Genomic DNA, 18,268 nt, shown 5'->3' with positions numbered 1-18,268 from the left:
GTTGTAGAGCCATGTTCGAGGCTGTGGATTCGCAGCAAGGGAGTGCCCTAGTTGCGGGATATTCGCCATCAGTGGGCTGACGACGGACGCAGATATAGCTATGGTCTCCTTCAATTATTTAGGAGTATGCAATAGCTTAGTTAAGGCTTTTAGAGCTTATTGAATGATGCATGGGTATTTGCATTGTAGACTTGATGATAGGCTTGGAACCTAGAGTGGGACTACTAGGACTGCCTTAGAAAGGTACGTAAGTACTGACTGAGATTGCCAGCGGATATGCATGCTTATATGTTGCATTTATGTGTTTGCATGTTATTATTGTTATGCGGCATGTGCATATCATCTTGTGCCTATACGTCTGTATATCTTTCGAGATGAGCCAGTTAAGGTTGCTCAGCCCTGTTAGGACGTTTGATATCGAGTACCCTTAGGTACTGATACCTGAAGGATTCCGTGGTTCGCGTCCGTGATTCGGGAATGAGTGGTTGCACACAGTGGTTAGCTACCCCGATGTGACGAGCTTATATTCCAGGCGCCAGTCTGAGCAGTTCGTACACAGTTATCCCAGATATGGATACCCTGTCATTTGCATGCATCATATTTGTATGTTTATCCGTGCTTTTGTATTGAGCTTAGAGCTCACGTCCAGTATTTTTTGTGTATCTGGATCCCCTATTCGACGGGACAGGTGTAGGTGCAGGATTGAGCACCAGGAGCCTGGAGGAGCCAGCGACCTTGAAGACAGCAATATTTAGCTGTAGGTTTTTATCTAAGTAATTCGATTGGATTGTATAAATCGAGTTTGTTAGCCGGTTGTATTCTGCCGGTCTGCTTGTATTTAAGTCTTCCGCAGCGATTTTATTTAATGCATGCTTAATAATGCTCTTAACTCTGATTAGGTAGTGGATCCGGGTCGGGTCGCTACACGCCCCATTATAGAATGTCTGAGTATGCTGGCTCTGAGTAAGATTATGTTGAGGACACATCCTCAGCATCTTCTTAAACCTGGTACATGCCGTATGTAAAGATTCACCCTCCTTTTGCTTGAAAGATATAATATCTGAAAACAATTTCGCCATCTTCGTAGGAGGGAAGTACTTGTTCAAGAAGATTTGAACAAGTTCATTCCAGGTGGTGATAGATCCTGTAGGTAGATCATCGAGTCATTCAGTCGCTTCACCTTGTAGAGAGAATGGGAATAACCGCAGTCTTACTGCATCAGAGGTTACCCCGTTAACTTTGAACTTGTCGCAGATCGACAGGAATCGATCCAGATGAGCGTAGGGGTCTTCCACAGATGTGCCCCCAAATCTTGCTTGCAGTTGGATCAGCTGAATAGTAGAGGGTTTCAGCTCAAAATTGTTCGCCTCAACAGCGGGGCGAACGATGCTAGATCCATACCATTCAACTTGAGGTCTAATCAGATCCCAAACCGTACGGTTGTCCGCCATGTCTTCTTCTGATTTAGATTCGGTTTCAAGTACTAGATTAAGATTCTTCCTTGCTTTCCGGATCTTGTTGAGCGTGCGTTCGATCTCAAAATCAAGTGGTAGAAGCTCCTTAGATCGAATGTTATGCATGCACAACAAGCTAGTACCTGAAAATCACAAAGTAAAATTAAAAAAAAATCAGAATTTTAATAAAATAAAAACAGTCTAATCTCAAGCGAAATAAAAATTCTGATATCAAAACAGTCCCCGGCAACGGCGCCAAAAACTTGACCGGCTAAATCGGTATGATATAAATCAACTGGCAAGCGTACCAGGTCAAGTTATAGAGAGTGAATAAAATTCGAATGTCGAACCCACGGGGACTGTATAATTATGACTACCAGAATATATTTATTCCTATTTAATCTAGACTAATGAATAAAAGTGATTTAGATTTTAAACTAATAATTAAAATTGCAAAAATAATTAAAGTAACTAAAACGCAGCAGAAAAATTTGGATTTAATTCAATTTTGTGAAAAGTTCGATCAAAGACTCACGTAGGTACCAGACAATTCATGTAACAAGCAGTTGATCTAAGACATCAGACTTAATCTTAATTCACGAAAATTCTTCTAATTTGTTCAAAGGACTATTTCTAGAATAATCAAACCTATTCAAATATTGATGAACTAATCTTTCGTAACTCTAATCAAATTTGAATGCATTAAATATTTGTGAAAATTCAGTTTACACCCAAACCGCATAATGAAATCGAATTATATTTCTAGTCAGTTTTATACTATGTTGAATATCAAAGTGATCAAAATCGAAACCTCCTCTGTCGAATTGGAATCAATTAACATGCAAGCAAATAACTGGCCGGGAAATTCACAAGACAAATATAAATTCGATAATCAATAAATTAAAATCTCAAATCTCAAATAAACAAATCATGTTTTATACATAAATTGTCTGGCCCAATCACGTGGCCTTGATCGAAGAAAGAAAGACTACTCGATAAACAAAATCATGATTCAAAACAAGTTTTTAATCATGAACTAAAAATAAAAATAAGAAAAGAATAATTAAAGAGAAATCTTCTCTCCCAAAGTGTAATAGCCGCCTCCTCTGTTTTCTGCGTTCTGGACCCTTCATCTGATGATAAAAAGCCTATTTATACGCCTCAAATCTTCAAAAGATTGCATCATTCACGAATAAGAGTTTCCAAAAATAAAAAGTCTGCACGCCGTCTCGCTAGGGCGCCTAAACATGCGTTGGGGCGAGAAATCTTCTGTTTTATTTTTTTCACGCTGCTCCAGGCTCGCGAGGGCGTCTGTTTGTGCGTTGTGGCGAGCCTCCTTCTGCCATCTCTTCATTAAAATATTCCAGCTCGCGCATAAATCTTGAAAAATTCATAACTTGAGTTCTAACTGTCGGATCGAGCTGAAATTTGGACATAAGTTTCACAACATCTTGAAATTTATTTTGAATGGTGAAGATTGGATTTGGATCTCTCTAGCATCAATAATAAATTTTGAACCATTACTGCTTCGTAATTCATTATTGCGGTTCTTCTCTTGCCCCAAAATCATGAGTTCTTCACAAATTCCTACAAAAATCAACCCGGAGAATGAAATACACATGCATGAAATAATTTATAAATAAAACACATAAAAACGCACGTGAAACCAAATGAATGCAGGACAAATAAACCTAAAAACAACACCAAAATATGCACACACAATGCACTTATCAAAAGTTCAACACTATGTTGGCGTAAAACACCAACATAGTGTTGGATTGTAGATGGTCTTATGACGATTTTATTTATGGAGAATGTTTTTTTTTTCTCATCAACTTCTCTATAATTTTGGGTTTTGATCTATTTATTTTTTAAATTTTTGTTTTGGTACACTAGCTAGTTATTTTTAATTTTTTACTATCTTGATCAAATTACCGACGTATCAGTTTGATAAGTCGGCATTTTCTAAATTTACGACATTGTTTTTCGGTGTCATGTTAGCATTAATTTTTCAATGTCACATCAACAATGAACCAAAATAGCCGAAAATGAATAAAACCAAAATTTAAAAAGTACTTATTACTGGACCAAAACCCAAAATTAAACAAGTTAATTTGTAGAACAAAAAAAACTATTTTCCCTTTTACTTATATAACAAATTTATTTTATATATTTGTTACACAATTTCTTTAATAAAAAACAAACAAACTATAAGCATGCAAGACCGGCTTAATTAAAACCAAAACCCAAATAATCTTGAATTATTGCATGTCAATATATACAAATATATATTCTTGATCTTATTTATTAATTATAACAAGATCAAATTACATTTACCACCCACAATACACAAGACATACCAATAATTAATCAATCATGCATATATAACATAAATCAACAAGTAAATTATTAATATCTAGAAAGTAAATATCCTTATGGTTCAAATATTATCATTGAAATGAATCAATCATGACATTCAACTTTGGGGCGAAACTGAGGCCCGAGGCAAGTGGTGACACATCCAACGTCGTCGGAGCCGCAATCTTGGAAGCAAGGAATAGCCCTCAACAATCCCCCACCTCTTATCAAGCAATTTATGGAGCAAGCAACTGCTCTCTGCCCACATCCTACCAGGCACAGCCCGACTCGCGCTATCTGGCCTTCCACCATATGAGTAGTGCAAGCTAACACGATGACCATGACGATCATGAGCCCTCGTGCACATGACGAGTTTGAGCTCGAACGACGTGCCATATATATATGTTTACGTATATGACTATATTGTGCGTGTGATTTTTTTATAGAACTGGTTTCTATAACTAGTTAAGTTTTGCTTCTGGAAGGCGATGAATGAAATGGAGTAGCTAGCTATATATAATACATGTTATTGCATGGACTTGTAATGTTTGATATCATGTATATATAGGGTTTTTGGTTCATGAGAATGGTGTGGTGCGTTTGTTTATTGAAACCATTAAAGCCCTTAAAATGTGTCTTTTAATTTCTTTTCTTTTTTTTTTTTGGACCAGCAACGTTGTTTGTCTCGTGTGTTAATGGTGTTGGGGGGGCCGGAAATGCGTGGGTTGTTAGAAAGAATTGTTTGATTCCTCCAAAAATCCTCATGAAAAATGAAAGAGAATCAATCTCATTTAATGCATCAACTTAATTAATTTATCTCTAAGCAACGCCACTAATTGTATTACCTCCATGATAGATCTAAGTGTCCTCATTTATCAATATATGTGGGGTCCATTAAAAAATAATTAACCCCATATTTATTGGTAAATGTACACCGTTAATTAGATCTATGTCAAGACAGTGCCTGTATAGGTAGGATCTAACTTACATAAACATTTTTCTTTTCAATGGGTCCAGGAGAAAGTTAATGGACCAAAACCCAAAGGGGATAAAGTTACTGGACCAAAAAACTTATTTTTCATATTTTTAAAGAGGGTTAGAATTGTAATGTTCTCATTAAAAAATTAAAAAAATAAAGAGAGTAAAAGAAAGGAGAAGTAATTATATTTTTTATCCTATAACTTATACGCTTTTTATTTTTAGCCCTGATGTCAGTTATTGATGGTTTTAGTCTGCTTTTCACACTTTTTTTAAATCAATTTTAGTCTTTTTAACCAAAATGCTACGTGGTATCAAACACACCAACAATGTTCATTAGACCGAGACCTCTCGCCCAAACGAATTACAAGATAAAGTCTAATAATTTTGACAAATTGCATATATCTTCATATATTTTTTTACAAGTATTTATTATAATTATGTTTACTTGAACGAGATAATAATCTTAAACATTTATATTAAATCTGTTTATGATGATGATGACGATGATGATGAATATAATATATATATATATATATATATATATATAGCAACATGCATGAGCATGTTTTCTGATTATTATATATATGAATTTGTTGGCATAAGCATAAATATAATTTCGCAATATTCCTACCACCATTCAGATTGAATATTTAATCTATCAATTCATGGAATTATTTTTCACAATACACATATACATACCAAGACTGTATTGGTTCACACTTCACACACGTTTACTCGACAAATTTCAAAACTTAAAACCCTAACTAATGCTACGAAAATGTTAAAAAAAACAACAAAAAAAAAAAAGTGGGGGTGGGGTTTCTTGGTTGAATATATTGTACTTCTAATGATTAATTTTCATGAACATTTTGGCTGTCAAACCACAGGACAAAGCCTGAGTAGGTATCTCCTTAATATGTCGAACCCCTTCTGCAAAAACAACCCCCATTCCCATATGCAAATGGGGTTCTATGTGACAATGAAACGCCCACACTCCGGGGTTATTCGCCACAAACCTAACTGCAGTCCATCCATAAGGAAATACCACACCCGTGTTCCGAAACGGCGGGTTCTTCAAGTTGAATCTCCCTTCATCCTTCTCCGCAACGAACTCCCCTTCTCCATACCCGAGAACCCAAAAGTCGTGCCCGTGGAGATGCCACGGGTGTGTCTCGCTCACACTATCCTTTATCATGTTCGCATTCTGCAGGATCACATCCACTGTTGCATTGAATCTCAGCATGTAAACTCCGCTTCCATACGTCGAGTTCTTGTTCGGGGCAGGCTTCATCACGTCGTAACCGTGCTTGTAACCGTCCGGGGGCGGTTCTTGGTCGAACCCATTGCTTAATCCGTATCGTATCGAGCCCAAGTAAGGTGTGCTAGGGAGGACTAGGGACACGTTGTTGATAGCCCATTTGGTGTATCCCTCGATGAAATTCTGTGTGTTGAGCAGCACGAGTCTTTTGTCATGTTTTGCTGGTGGCTTAGGGTTTCCATTGAGTGCAAAAATCTTGTTATAGAAGGCCTTGCCGTAGGATTCGTCGTCCCATCGAGGGGCGACGGGGGGCAGCGAGTGGGGGATTCTTGATGCAGAATTTAGGTGGTAGTTTAGTATGGTTAGGGCTTGAGGAGTCTTGGGGTTTCTTCCTCTTACGGATATGGAAATCCAGTAGTTTGTTTTAGGGTTTTGGTCGGTGGTGAAAAGAACTGAATAGGTCTCACCTGAGCTTATGTCCATGTTTTGTACTGAAAATGGCTGAATGTAGTTTCCATCGGCTTCAACCAGCAACATTTTGTGCTTCTGTTGACATTGAATGAAATTATTTTTTCAAATTTCAGTTTTAATTCGTTACTGTTGATTTATATATTTTTTTTGGTGAAGTGAAATTTTAGTAAATTTTTCGTATGGAGCTAAAGACGTGACGTGCACGTAAATAATTAAAATTTTCAAAATTGAAAGATATTAAAACTTAAATTTGTTAAATAGAATATCAAAATCGTAAAGATACGATCATGACCAAAATAGCAATTTTCCTCACGTAATATATATTATTGCACGATTTCATATCGTCAAACAAATTTCCACACTTGAAGCAAATGTTAGACTAGGAGGCAAATGTGGGAGAAAAATAAGAACGTTAAATGGAAAATTAAAAATCTGTAAGATCAAATACTGAATTTTTTTATTTTTTTTGACAGCTACAAATACTGAAATTTCAAGAAAGTGTTAAAAAAAATTTACCCGATTTTCTTGATATTAAGGATCAAGTGTTATATATGTTACTGAGATTTTGTAATTGATATCTTTTTATCTCATTTATACAATATTTTAGTTTTTTTGTCTAATATATCAAATTGAAAAAAAAAAACATATTCTAAATTTCTCCAACACAATGAAATCTCAGCTTTAAGTAGAGGAAAAAGAAATTATAAATTAGATAAATAAGATAGGTTTAATACCTAACTAGAAACCGCAACGTAACTTTTGGTTTGAGAAAAATACATAAATCAAAACGGATGATTTTTATTTTTTTTTAGTACAGAAAAGGGATGATTTTAAGAACCCGCAAGCCAGATTTTGTTATACTAATTAAAATGAAGTCGGATTGCCTTTATTCAGAGTGTAATGTTGTACTAGTGAGTATTAATGTTGTACTAGTGGATCGTAACATATGCAATATATGTGTGCATGGTGAGAAGAAAACATGGAGAGGGAAATAGTTTTTCATTTTTAAAAATTTTAAAGTAAAAGTTATCCATTTTCGAAATTAAAAAGAAATGTGGAATATAAAGTTTGATGGTTAAATGATATCTTTGGAATTATTAAAAAAACTTTATCAAAAGGCCAAAGCTTAAAAAGTTGAGTCGGTGCATGGTCATTTCTATTTGGTGTTAAATCGAAAAGAGACGAGATAATTTTATTCCGATAGAAAATTGAATATAAGAAATAAAGAAAGGTTTACTTAAATTTATAATATTTATTTTTCAAAAAGATCATAATAGAGATTTTTGAACAATTAAAAAAAGACTTCACCAATTGACCAAAAGGGTAGTTACTAAAGGTATAATTTTAATTACAAGCATAGATTATATATTATATACAATTATACATCAATATCCGAGAATAACAAGTCAAATAAGGCATCGATTATGGTACTCATCATTTTCTAGACCAAAAAGATTCATACTTACAATTGTATAGAAAAGTGTTACCTTAGGAATCAACTTTAATTCCTCTTCAACTTGAAGATATTTTGCCAAGGCATTTTTTTTTATAAAAAAAAAAAAGTAAACCTTTAAAATGTTCTTTCCTTTTGTTCATAATAATTGGCTACATATTCTCAAAATCTCATTCAAAAAATGGTTGCATATTTTCAAAAACTTAGTTAAGAAACGTATATTAACAAAACAAAAAACAACACAAAACAATGATATTAAACATAGAAACTGGACTTTATATTTGAGTCAAACGAGAAAAGAAAAAATCCATATAATTTGGAGTGGCGGGGTATAAAATAAATATATAAAAATAATAACAAAAAGCGTGTTTGTTACCTCAATCGCCAAGTTCAGCAAAGACAATGAAGTCGTGCTTGCTATTCTTAGCCTATAGGTCTTGTTGGGGTAGACATGGAGTACTTGTGGTGCGTACTGTTCGTCGCCTCTTAACTTGCACTCACTTGTCGAAAAATTGCTAAAATGTGCCGCCAACGAACAATTGTACTGCCCTCTCCCATTAATAAGCAAGCTCTTTTTTTATTTTAAAAAACAAAAACATACAAATTAACTCAAGGTGGTTCATACATTTTTATCGAATATTTTTGCTCATGTTTTGAATATTTTCTTGAATGAAGTTCAAATCCGTATCGGACATAACAAGAACCAATTTCTTTTCTACTTTCATGGTGTTCTGTTTTTAGCTTTATATATAGTTTTGATATGATGATCATCTATCGTGAGCATCTGCTGAAGTGACGTTCATTTATTAGATGTACGTACAAGATTATACTTCAGTCGGTGCTCATGACATAAGTGCTCGTTGTCTTATAATTGAGGTAATATATAAAAATCCCATGTGACAAAATGAAGAAATTAATTTTTTTTGTGTAAGATCGAACATTACTTGTGGCTCACCAACCCAACGCATAGGCTTAGAGAAGAGATCAACTTGCTGTTCATGAAAGCCTTTGTGCCACCAATCACTTAGCAACAAATTGAGTTCTCCATCATATTTGAATGGCTCGTTTTCACCTTTTCCCACTTCTACTATCAAAGATCCATACAATCCTGCTGATCTTTGCATCCCATAATGCCCATGATAGAAATATGTGCCAGCCTGCATTCGAGTTCGTCGTGATATCGAGGATTGATGAGTTGAAAAAATAATTAATTAATTATATACCTTGTCAAGTTTGAACTTGTAAAGAAAAGTTTCTCCTGGATTAATGGCACACTGGGAGATTGATGCTGTCCCATCTGCCCATGGTGTTCCAAGCTGAAAAATGCAAAATCCAAATTATAAAGAAACTTCATGACACATATGCACAATATTAGTCAGGCAAACTACTATTAAAGCAATTCACCTGTCTAATTCCATGCCAGTGAATGACAAGTCCTTCAGTGTGAAGCTTGTTCATGAGCTCCAAATGTATGGTGTCCCCAGCTCGGGCCCGGATCGTCGGCCCCGGAAACCGGCCGTTTATAGCCATAACAGTGCCCTCCACACCATCTGGAGACCAGTGCATGTATTCCACCTCCCATTTCAAATGCCTGGTAGTCTTTCCAACTGATGATTGTGTGGTGATGGATACAAATAATATGAACCAACAAACAATCACCCTCATATCTCTCATGGCTTTCATATGCATGTGCATGGACACCTTTCTCATCGACATATATATCCACGATTTTCGTCGAATCGAATCAATCATACGTTTATGAATATAAAATTGGAAACCAAAACCTTACCTTAATCAAGCTTCTCATTCAAACTAACAAGCTTTTACACGAGAACATACATATGATAACATGTATATGGGGCCTATAATTAAAGTTATTTCGTGTGGTTTGATTTAGACCAAGGAATATAGGACTTTGCTTGATGGCGTACAGTTGCTAGTAGTTTATTTTAATTTTTTCAAAAAAAAAAAAATTATTATTAATAATATTTTTTTCGTAGAACGTGACCATGGATCACTCGGGAACAAAATTAAATATTAATATATATTTTTTTTTTGTTTTTTCATCTAGACGTGACTATGGATTACTCGTCATTTTTACCAAACAACTCAATTATGGTAGTATAACCCACAGTCCATAGCCATAGTGCTCTATTTTTATTTAAATTTAAAAAACATTACCAAATATTATTTATAGTTGCTTAAAATGATTAAAATTCTTGCAAAAAGAAGGGGAAGTTCCTTTTGTTCTCCAAAGTGGAGGAATATCAATTATTAACCCAGAAGCAAGTTATGGTTAAGATGCTTGTCTTCAAGACTGGTCCCCAAATCCCATCAATAATCGCAACATAATGAATATCAAGTACACATCCAAATTATTATATAAATGTTACGATGATAATAATAATAATAATAATAATAATAATAATAATAATAATAATAATAATAATAAAAATAATAAAAATTAATTAAATAAATAAATAAATACATACATACATACATACATACATAAAAATTGAAAATAATCAGCTTAGATTTCCTGTTGTGTACTTGTGTAGCTGTTTCAATCTTTTGCTCCGTCATTCGATGATCGGCATGCGCGCAACCCAACTTTCAGGGACGCACACCAGATTTCGATCTTGTAGTTAAAGTCGTACACATGACTATCATCAAACATTGGAATATGAGGTTGAAACAAGCTACAAATTACTTGTAAGAGAAATCAAACATCAAGAAATAACCATCGCCTCTGGGAATCCCAAAATGAGGTTTCTTTGTTCAGTATAACATGTCTATAATCTTTGGCCATCTCAAGTGTGTCACAAGAAACTGATACAACCCAAGTTCTTTACACTATCATTAACAAAAACAAAATCAACGCAGTGCTAGTCGCTATGGGCATACATCAAGGTTCTCTCATGGGAGACAAACTGCTGAGTTTTTAACCAATCAACATATTCAACATGATTATGAATTGCATATCCATGTCAAAAAATAATCATCAACATACTCGATTGCTAACAGTTTGGTAAAGGGATTTAAGCTGCGTGTTCCACTTGTCTATTGCTGCGTACTTCTTCATTCCCTTGGATCTGCATGTTATATTAACGTATAAGTACCGACACTGAAGAAAAAAGGAAAGAGGAGCTCAACTTGGCGGTTAGAATGACACTACATGAAAGTGCATAAGATCCCATCCCACATCTATCAAGTGAGGAATGTGAAGGGGTTTAAAAATGTATGCAATAAACTATTCTAGCAACTAATACACTAATAATTTGAACAAAACGAAAACGGATAGAATGCAGTTGCTAGCAAAATCCATTATGCATAGTAATGTTTGATATTGGGAGGATTGGGAAGTCAACCTGTCACCACGCTCTAACAGTCTATTCACTTGATCGATGTGGCCATCAATTCGATTATCCAATATGAGGGACACAAGCAACTCTTCGACATCCTTCTCAGGTACATTAAGTTCCTAAAAGTAACACAAGGATGTCTCTGAAAAAACGGAGGGAAGGAGAAATGAACACTTGCGTTAAACTAAATATTCCTTTTCTCACCTTGGATATAAAGGGGATTCGGATTCTTGTATAAGGTTTAATAAGCTTAAGCAACACTTGTGTCCTCACATTCTTCAAGAGATCTTCAATGTAATTCCGAATAAATGGATCGTCCATTATTGTCCTCCTGTTACTCTGCATAACACCCACAACACCTCAGACTAACACATAAGGTGAAAATGATGACTTTTAGCAATATGATGTCAGATTTCAATGACAAACTAACACACCTTCAGGATTTTTTCAAACTCCAAAATCTCATTCCTTTGGTATGCTGCAATTAAATTCGTCATTGCCAAAATCTCAGGGTCATTTTTGTATCTGCAACAGAAGGAATTGGGTAGAGTAAAGTTTCATGCTATTCAACTAAAAACAAATCGAGGGGTGAAAGTTTTAGTTAACTAACGGCTTTGCTTCTTGACCGTCAAATGGATTGACCTCGGATATCATCAGCATATTAGCCAGGACCAAATACCTGAACAAAGTGACGATAAATTAACAGAGCCTACGTGAATTCAGAAGCACAAAAACACATTCAGCAACCATAGTTATTAGTTATAATCTGCAATCATTGAGGATTAAATCCAACTACCAGAATGACTAATGTTTTTAAAGAATGTGTAACCGTGTTAAAATATCAGAATGACTAATCATTGAGGGTCATTTCAACCCGACCAGTAATTAGGTGTACGAAACACAGAATATTACAGTGACATGTTCGCTATGGTACCATTTGTATATGAGAATAAAACTCGAATAGGGAAGTTTAATTAGATTTTTACAAGGAGAAGATGGAAAGCTTTTGTAATGATCATAATATTCGCAGGCTACAGACTATTGCAACTTAGCAAGAGACGAATCATTCCAAAAGGAAAAGTTAGGGAATATAAACATGACAATGTTCAATCAAAGAAACTGCAGTTCCTTCACATGGACTCTGGAAAGTCAATAAAACAATAAAAATCATCTATAATGCCAACAATGAGTTGTCATGATGACAGAATGGTAAATAATTAACTCGAGTGAGGAACACTGATATTAAGGCTCATATCTTAAATCTCATTTAAGGCACACATGATGGGCCCACCCAATTCAGATAAGAGATCAAAAGTATCCAGCATATAAGTTATCTGTAAGTTGATCTTTCCTATTTTTGTTTTCACATTCAACTTTATCGAAACTCTGTTTGATTTTGACTTTCTAAAATTCTCATCGATAAGAAAACAAAAAATACTTGATAGTCGATACAACAGTCTCCAATATTTCCAAGTGTCTTAAACCCTATGGTAGGATCAAGGATGAGAGTGTCAGAGCTTCGTTTCAGTTCAGGTCATTACCCAAAATGTTTGGGGGGCAGTCAGAAAGGCTAAGGTGATAAAAACTTGATGAGCAGAACCTTAACTGCAAAAATTGAATGAGCGAGCTTGAATCATGATATTCTGAATATAATAAATTGTCTAAAAGCCATGAAGTTCAAGGCGTGTGTTGGTTGCTTTCCTCCCTTTTATGCAAAAGCATCGAGAAAATTCAATAGAAAGAGATGAATTTCAGTGCATCCATGACTTTTGTGTCAACGGAAAAAATTCCACATAATGAAAATCATATATCGTGAAACTAGTCGTCATTATTTAATATTTATCCAGGAAAAAGAGAATTAGAGCCTGAACTGAACAAACAAATGCTTCCTCTCCATTTGACTACCTAAAATGGACAGAGTTCTACTCACTGTATAGTGGAATGTCAATTTAGTTAATAACATTTATGCATGGTCCAGTCATCTGTAGAATGTTAGAAAACAGAAAATGAGCAGATAGCACTGCCTTTATACTGAAAAACAAATTTGAATTAACCAAACCCATCCAAATGCAATCAAGTCACGTATTCTCCGTCCATTTTATTATAAGTAAAATACATAAACACTCCCCAAGTTTAATGAATCAAAGTTACCATACAATTGACAATATACAAATTTACTTAATTGTTCTGGATATAATTTGAGGGAATATGATAGACATCACAATAAAGCAAAGATATTTAGTGAAACATCTGCAAACAACATGAATTAACCGTGTCTATCTGTGCACGAAAGACGAGCAAATCATGAAAGGAAGTATAAGCAGATAAACATTGCATACGCGCCTATCCTCAGGCACAGATATATTATATACAAGACTTACTTAAGGCATTGAATACGCCTTTGATTTCCAGCTTCATCATAGTTCTTAAAAGCTTCAAAGAAATCAGTAGCTGCCCCTTCCCATTGATTCTCAGCCATATGCATTTTTCCACCACATTCACGAATTATCCCCATTATTCTAGGATGAGGAATGGCTGATTTGATCGACAGTGCCTTCAGATATAATTCCTACGATGAAGTCCACGTTCATGAAGTTTAATATGATAATATCCAGCTAAAAACCAGCAAAAGAAGTACTTTAAACCCAAAAAAAAAGTCTGAATAAAAGCACGAAAAAGAAGCAGTAATAACAAAACTAGCCAACTTACTTTAACATGAGACTGACCCTTAAAATTGGAGTGCCACTTGATTAAATTAGTGACAAAAGCAAGAGCAATCTTATTTCTGACATTCAATAACAAGCAAACTGTTGTTTTAAGGCATTCAAAGCATCTATAAATTACTAAGTAAACACCTTACATGAATTACAAGGAAATTTAAATTCCTAGACATGTTTTACAGGGATTTAAATTGTAGGTAAACAAGTGTTTTGTCATTCTAGTAGTACAAGACTACAAGGGTACTGGTAATTGAGAAATGTCCATGCATCATATGCAGCTCGATCCATTTTATTATTATTATTATTACTGACAGAAAAATGCAACTGAAAAATGCAGCTGAAGCTCTAAAATTGACACGAATAAATATTCACCCCAGTTCTCACCAAGCTCATCGAGTTTCTTGTAGCCGATTTCTAAGTTATTGTCCAATGGTACCACTAATGAAAGGAGAACTATGAATAATACCCTCATTATGTGTAACGTTCTTCCATATAATGACATTGCTAACATTGGGCCCTAAATCATGCTGTGTGATACGTATGATATATCGGTGGTTGCACTTCAATTTCATATTGGCGCATTATAAAGAATGAAGACAGAAGGTGAGTGAACAACTTGTTCTCCCAAATATCATGTCCCCGAGAATTAAAACTTGTTCTCCATAAGATCGCCAACGTCACAGATAAGACTCGGCACAAAATAGACGTTTTGTAGTGAGACACCACAAGATAACCCTTCACTGACATGGCACATACCACTCCTTATGGTGCTCCAAAATACTCCAGTTATGTCCACCAAAATTACTAGCATATTCGTTTATCATTTCAGGGACAAAAAAAGGTTCACTGTCTTATCTGCATTGACTGGTACGTTACCCTTTACAATTGGCTCAACTAAGAAAATAGAATCACGAGCAATTTTCTTTCCTTATTTGAAGCCCATAACTTTTAACACTAACAGATATGTAGTTTCCGGTTCATTGCCTGTTAAGGAAACCTAATTACAGTCTATTTGAAATGCAGGAAAAAAGGCGACGGTTTCTAATTTTGAAGAAAAAAACTAACAGACCGAAATCAGACGGTAAAGAATCAAGGACAGGGCAGTGTCGTTATTTTCTAAGTAGCACTGTCAACTCATGGAACCCACTTCAAATATGTTTATAATGACATGAAAAGCATGCCCCAGAACCCAAAAAAATGATTGCACTTAAAAGAGACAAGCATAAAGACGTCAAAGCAGCAAATAAATAGCTCTTACCTTCAATTTTTTGTTGTTTTTAGTCTCAGTGTACATCTGGATCTCAATTGCATATACTTCCAAGAGTTGTGTCCCTTTCTTCTGATCATCAGTCCCATCTTCTTTTTGACAAGATTTATGAAGTTCCTTTAAAATCTGATCAAGAATGCGGGTTGCTAAATAACATACGCGATCAACAGATACTAGCCTAACAATGCGAGCAAATTAAAAGCAATACCTTGCTCATCCGTCCATATTCACCCATATCAAACCATATTTTACACAGCTTCAGATTTGTCTTAAACCAGAGTCTCTGTAGAAGACAGCGCCAATCAAATCTCTAACCAGTGACCAAAGAGACTTGCTTAGCTTAAATCAAATGAAACAGAATTTTCACCTCATTCTTTGCTTCTTCAAGGGCTGTCAAGGTCGTCTGATAGAACTCTTGCAATAGACTAAAGTTCTGACTAGCAGATCCAGAAATAAAATCCATAATATTGTTTATGCACTTTTCGCTGTAATTTCGGGTCACTGCTGATTTAATATAAGTTAACATGTCTCTATAAGCATCCATCATTTCTTTATATTTCCCGAGCTTGTAATAAAGCTTGACAGTTTGCTTTAAGGCTTTGAATCCCCTGAAGAAAAGAAGAAAGACGACAAAAGCACTAATCTCCCGAAGAACACCATTTAGTTCCTAACAAATCGAAACACCCAGAAACTTACCATTCGGCCTTTTCTGGTTCCATTTTCACAACTTCCGTAAAACCTTCAAGCGCTGCTTCAGGGTCTGTTTCAACCAAACCTGCAAAACCAGACAACAGTTAAGTTTCGAATAGATAACAAACTAGCACCATAAAGGAAATCAATCTCAACACACATATAGAGATAAAGGCCGTGGGGGATCAAATAATTTCACATTTCTTAGGTCCCGTGTAGTAGTAACCCCATCAATGCACAAATTCCACTACCATATTCGGCTTCAAGATTTTTCTCAAGGACATCACTTAGTCTAATCTTTTTATAAAATCCAAACATAAACACGAAAACACACTAAACCATAAGAAACATGAAGTTTACTCGCATAAATAGATATCTAAAAAGTGCAAACAAGTCACAAATAAATAGAAATAAACTCAATAGTTAGAATCAGACGAATGTAAACAAACGATATTCAAACGAATGTAAACAAACGACACATGGTACCCTTAGAGTTGTAATACTGATTCTCGATATCAACATCCTGTTCCTCCGGCTCCTCATCCGAGTACTCGAACCCATAATCCTCCATATCCGCGTCTGCATCAATGTTTTTTAAAAAAATAATGGGAAAAAAAAAACCATAGTATTCTTTTGGGGAAAATGATGAAAAAATTCAAGAAAGGGGTACGATACAAAATTTATATTTGTCCAAATAGAGAGACAGTGAAAGTATTACCGGAACCCATAATGAATTCGAACTTTGTTCAGTTCAAGATCAAGATTTTGCGTTAACGTAAAAGAGAAATTGGAGAGAGATGAACACTTTGAAATAGTGCTGAATTGCAGGGGTACACCGTACCGTACACTAGACGAGGAAGTTCTGAAGTTTGAATGTGGGCTTTTGACGATAACTGGGCCTCGTTTTTGGGCCTAGACCGATCATACACTTGGGCCTAGACCGATCTAAACAAACCAAATGCTAGTGATATTTCGCAAACCCATTGTCTTTCGCAAACCATTATGTGTGTGAGAAAATATATTTACGTTACCATCTTAATATTACACCTTTATTTGTAATTTTTACGATTAAAAAATCTTATAATATCAAACGCATAAATATTTTTAAATTATTTAAAACAAGTATATGTAAACACTTTAACAGTTTATTTTTAAAATAAGATCTCATAATTTATAAATGGTTAGAAATTTGTAAGTTGTTTTTAATAAGTTTAGTCAAACATCATCTAAAGCGAAATTAGTTTTAAAAAAATTTTAGTTAGATAATATTTTGAAAATTAATTTTTCTCCGTTTTGAAGAACAATTGAGATATATATATATATATATATATAATTAAAAAGCATGGGTTAAACAAGAATTAAAATTTTTTTATAGATAACTGTACAAACATCTTCTTAATTATTCTTAACTATAAATTAATTTTAAAAAACAGTTGTACAAATGTCTTTTTATATTTTTACAAAATAGTTATCCAAACATATATTTATTTTCAAAAAAAAATTAAAATATTTTATAAAATTTTAAAAAAACACTTTTATTAAAATAATTATTTGAAAATCTCATATATGGTTGCATAGTTCGGGTTCGTTAAAGTGGCCGTACATGGTAGTCTTCGGGGAAATTTTTCTTTGAGAATGGCAGAAGCTTTGTGTATAATTTCGAGAGACTCTGAGTTGGCTAAAAGATATAAATATCTTGAATGTTTTTGAAGAATTGGATGATCTTATGGTGGTAGAAGCTCTTAACAATCCGACGAGGATGTTACTTGTCTTGGTTTGATTTTGGAAGATTTTAGGATATCGATCTTAGCAGTCAGAATTACAAATTTGTGTTTATACTTTTGTTCATAGATCATCTAATCAAAACTGCTCATGTTTTAGCTGATTCTACGAATACTGGTTGTGAAGACAAAATTATATCTCTGTTTTCGTTTATTTCAGATGTAATTTCTTACAACTATTAGTAATGAAGTTCTCATTTTGATTTTTAAAAAAAAAAAAATCTTTTATTTAAAAATAGTTTTTTTTCCTAATCTATTCGGTTCGATTTTTTTTTACTTACGTAAATGATAGAATAAATCGAAATAAGTACAGATGTTGACCCAATTTCTTTAGCATGCATTATTATTTATCAAACATGTGAATTGGGTAAAGTGCTATATAATACAATCTATCTATATCACATTAATTGGTTGAGACTACTTATACGAAGCATGTATTTTTATGAAAGAAATGTTAAAATGCTTCCTAAAAG

At 34.4% G+C, this 18,268-nt stretch overlaps 2 protein-coding genes across 2 annotated transcripts; both read right to left on the bottom strand.

Annotated features, from left to right (window-relative positions):
* Positions 1-5,569: 5,569 nt before the first annotated feature.
* LOC140880052 (L-ascorbate oxidase-like) lies at positions 5,570-9,813 on the bottom strand. The gene is made up of 5 exons (XM_073284137.1): positions 9,380-9,813; positions 9,199-9,291; positions 8,920-9,132; positions 8,352-8,546; positions 5,570-6,597 (listed from the first exon to the last, which is right to left on the bottom strand). Exons 1-5 carry the CDS (start codon positions 9,725-9,727, stop codon positions 5,638-5,640), a joined length of 1,809 nt encoding a protein of 602 aa, XP_073140238.1. The 5' UTR covers positions 9,728-9,813; the 3' UTR covers positions 5,570-5,637.
* Positions 9,814-10,704: 891 nt separating this feature from the next.
* On the bottom strand, positions 10,705-16,842 carry LOC140880055 (COP9 signalosome complex subunit 2). The gene is made up of 12 exons (XM_073284141.1): positions 16,733-16,842; positions 16,501-16,593; positions 16,021-16,099; positions 15,692-15,932; positions 15,533-15,607; positions 15,316-15,450; positions 13,719-13,906; positions 11,948-12,016; positions 11,772-11,862; positions 11,542-11,676; positions 11,344-11,456; positions 10,705-11,067 (listed from the first exon to the last, which is right to left on the bottom strand). The coding sequence occupies exons 1-12, from the start codon at positions 16,740-16,742 to the stop codon at positions 10,977-10,979; spliced, it is 1,320 nt and encodes a 439-aa protein (XP_073140242.1). The 5' UTR covers positions 16,743-16,842; the 3' UTR covers positions 10,705-10,976.
* Positions 16,843-18,268: the final 1,426 nt, after the last annotated feature.

This window comes from Henckelia pumila, chromosome 2 (assembly GCF_033568475.1).
Source record: "Henckelia pumila isolate YLH828 chromosome 2, ASM3356847v2, whole genome shotgun sequence".
NCBI classification, from domain to species: Eukaryota; Viridiplantae; Streptophyta; class Magnoliopsida; order Lamiales; family Gesneriaceae; genus Henckelia; species Henckelia pumila.
Note: the sequence above shows the minus strand (reverse complement) of the source record. Positions and strands in the feature narration are given on the sequence as shown.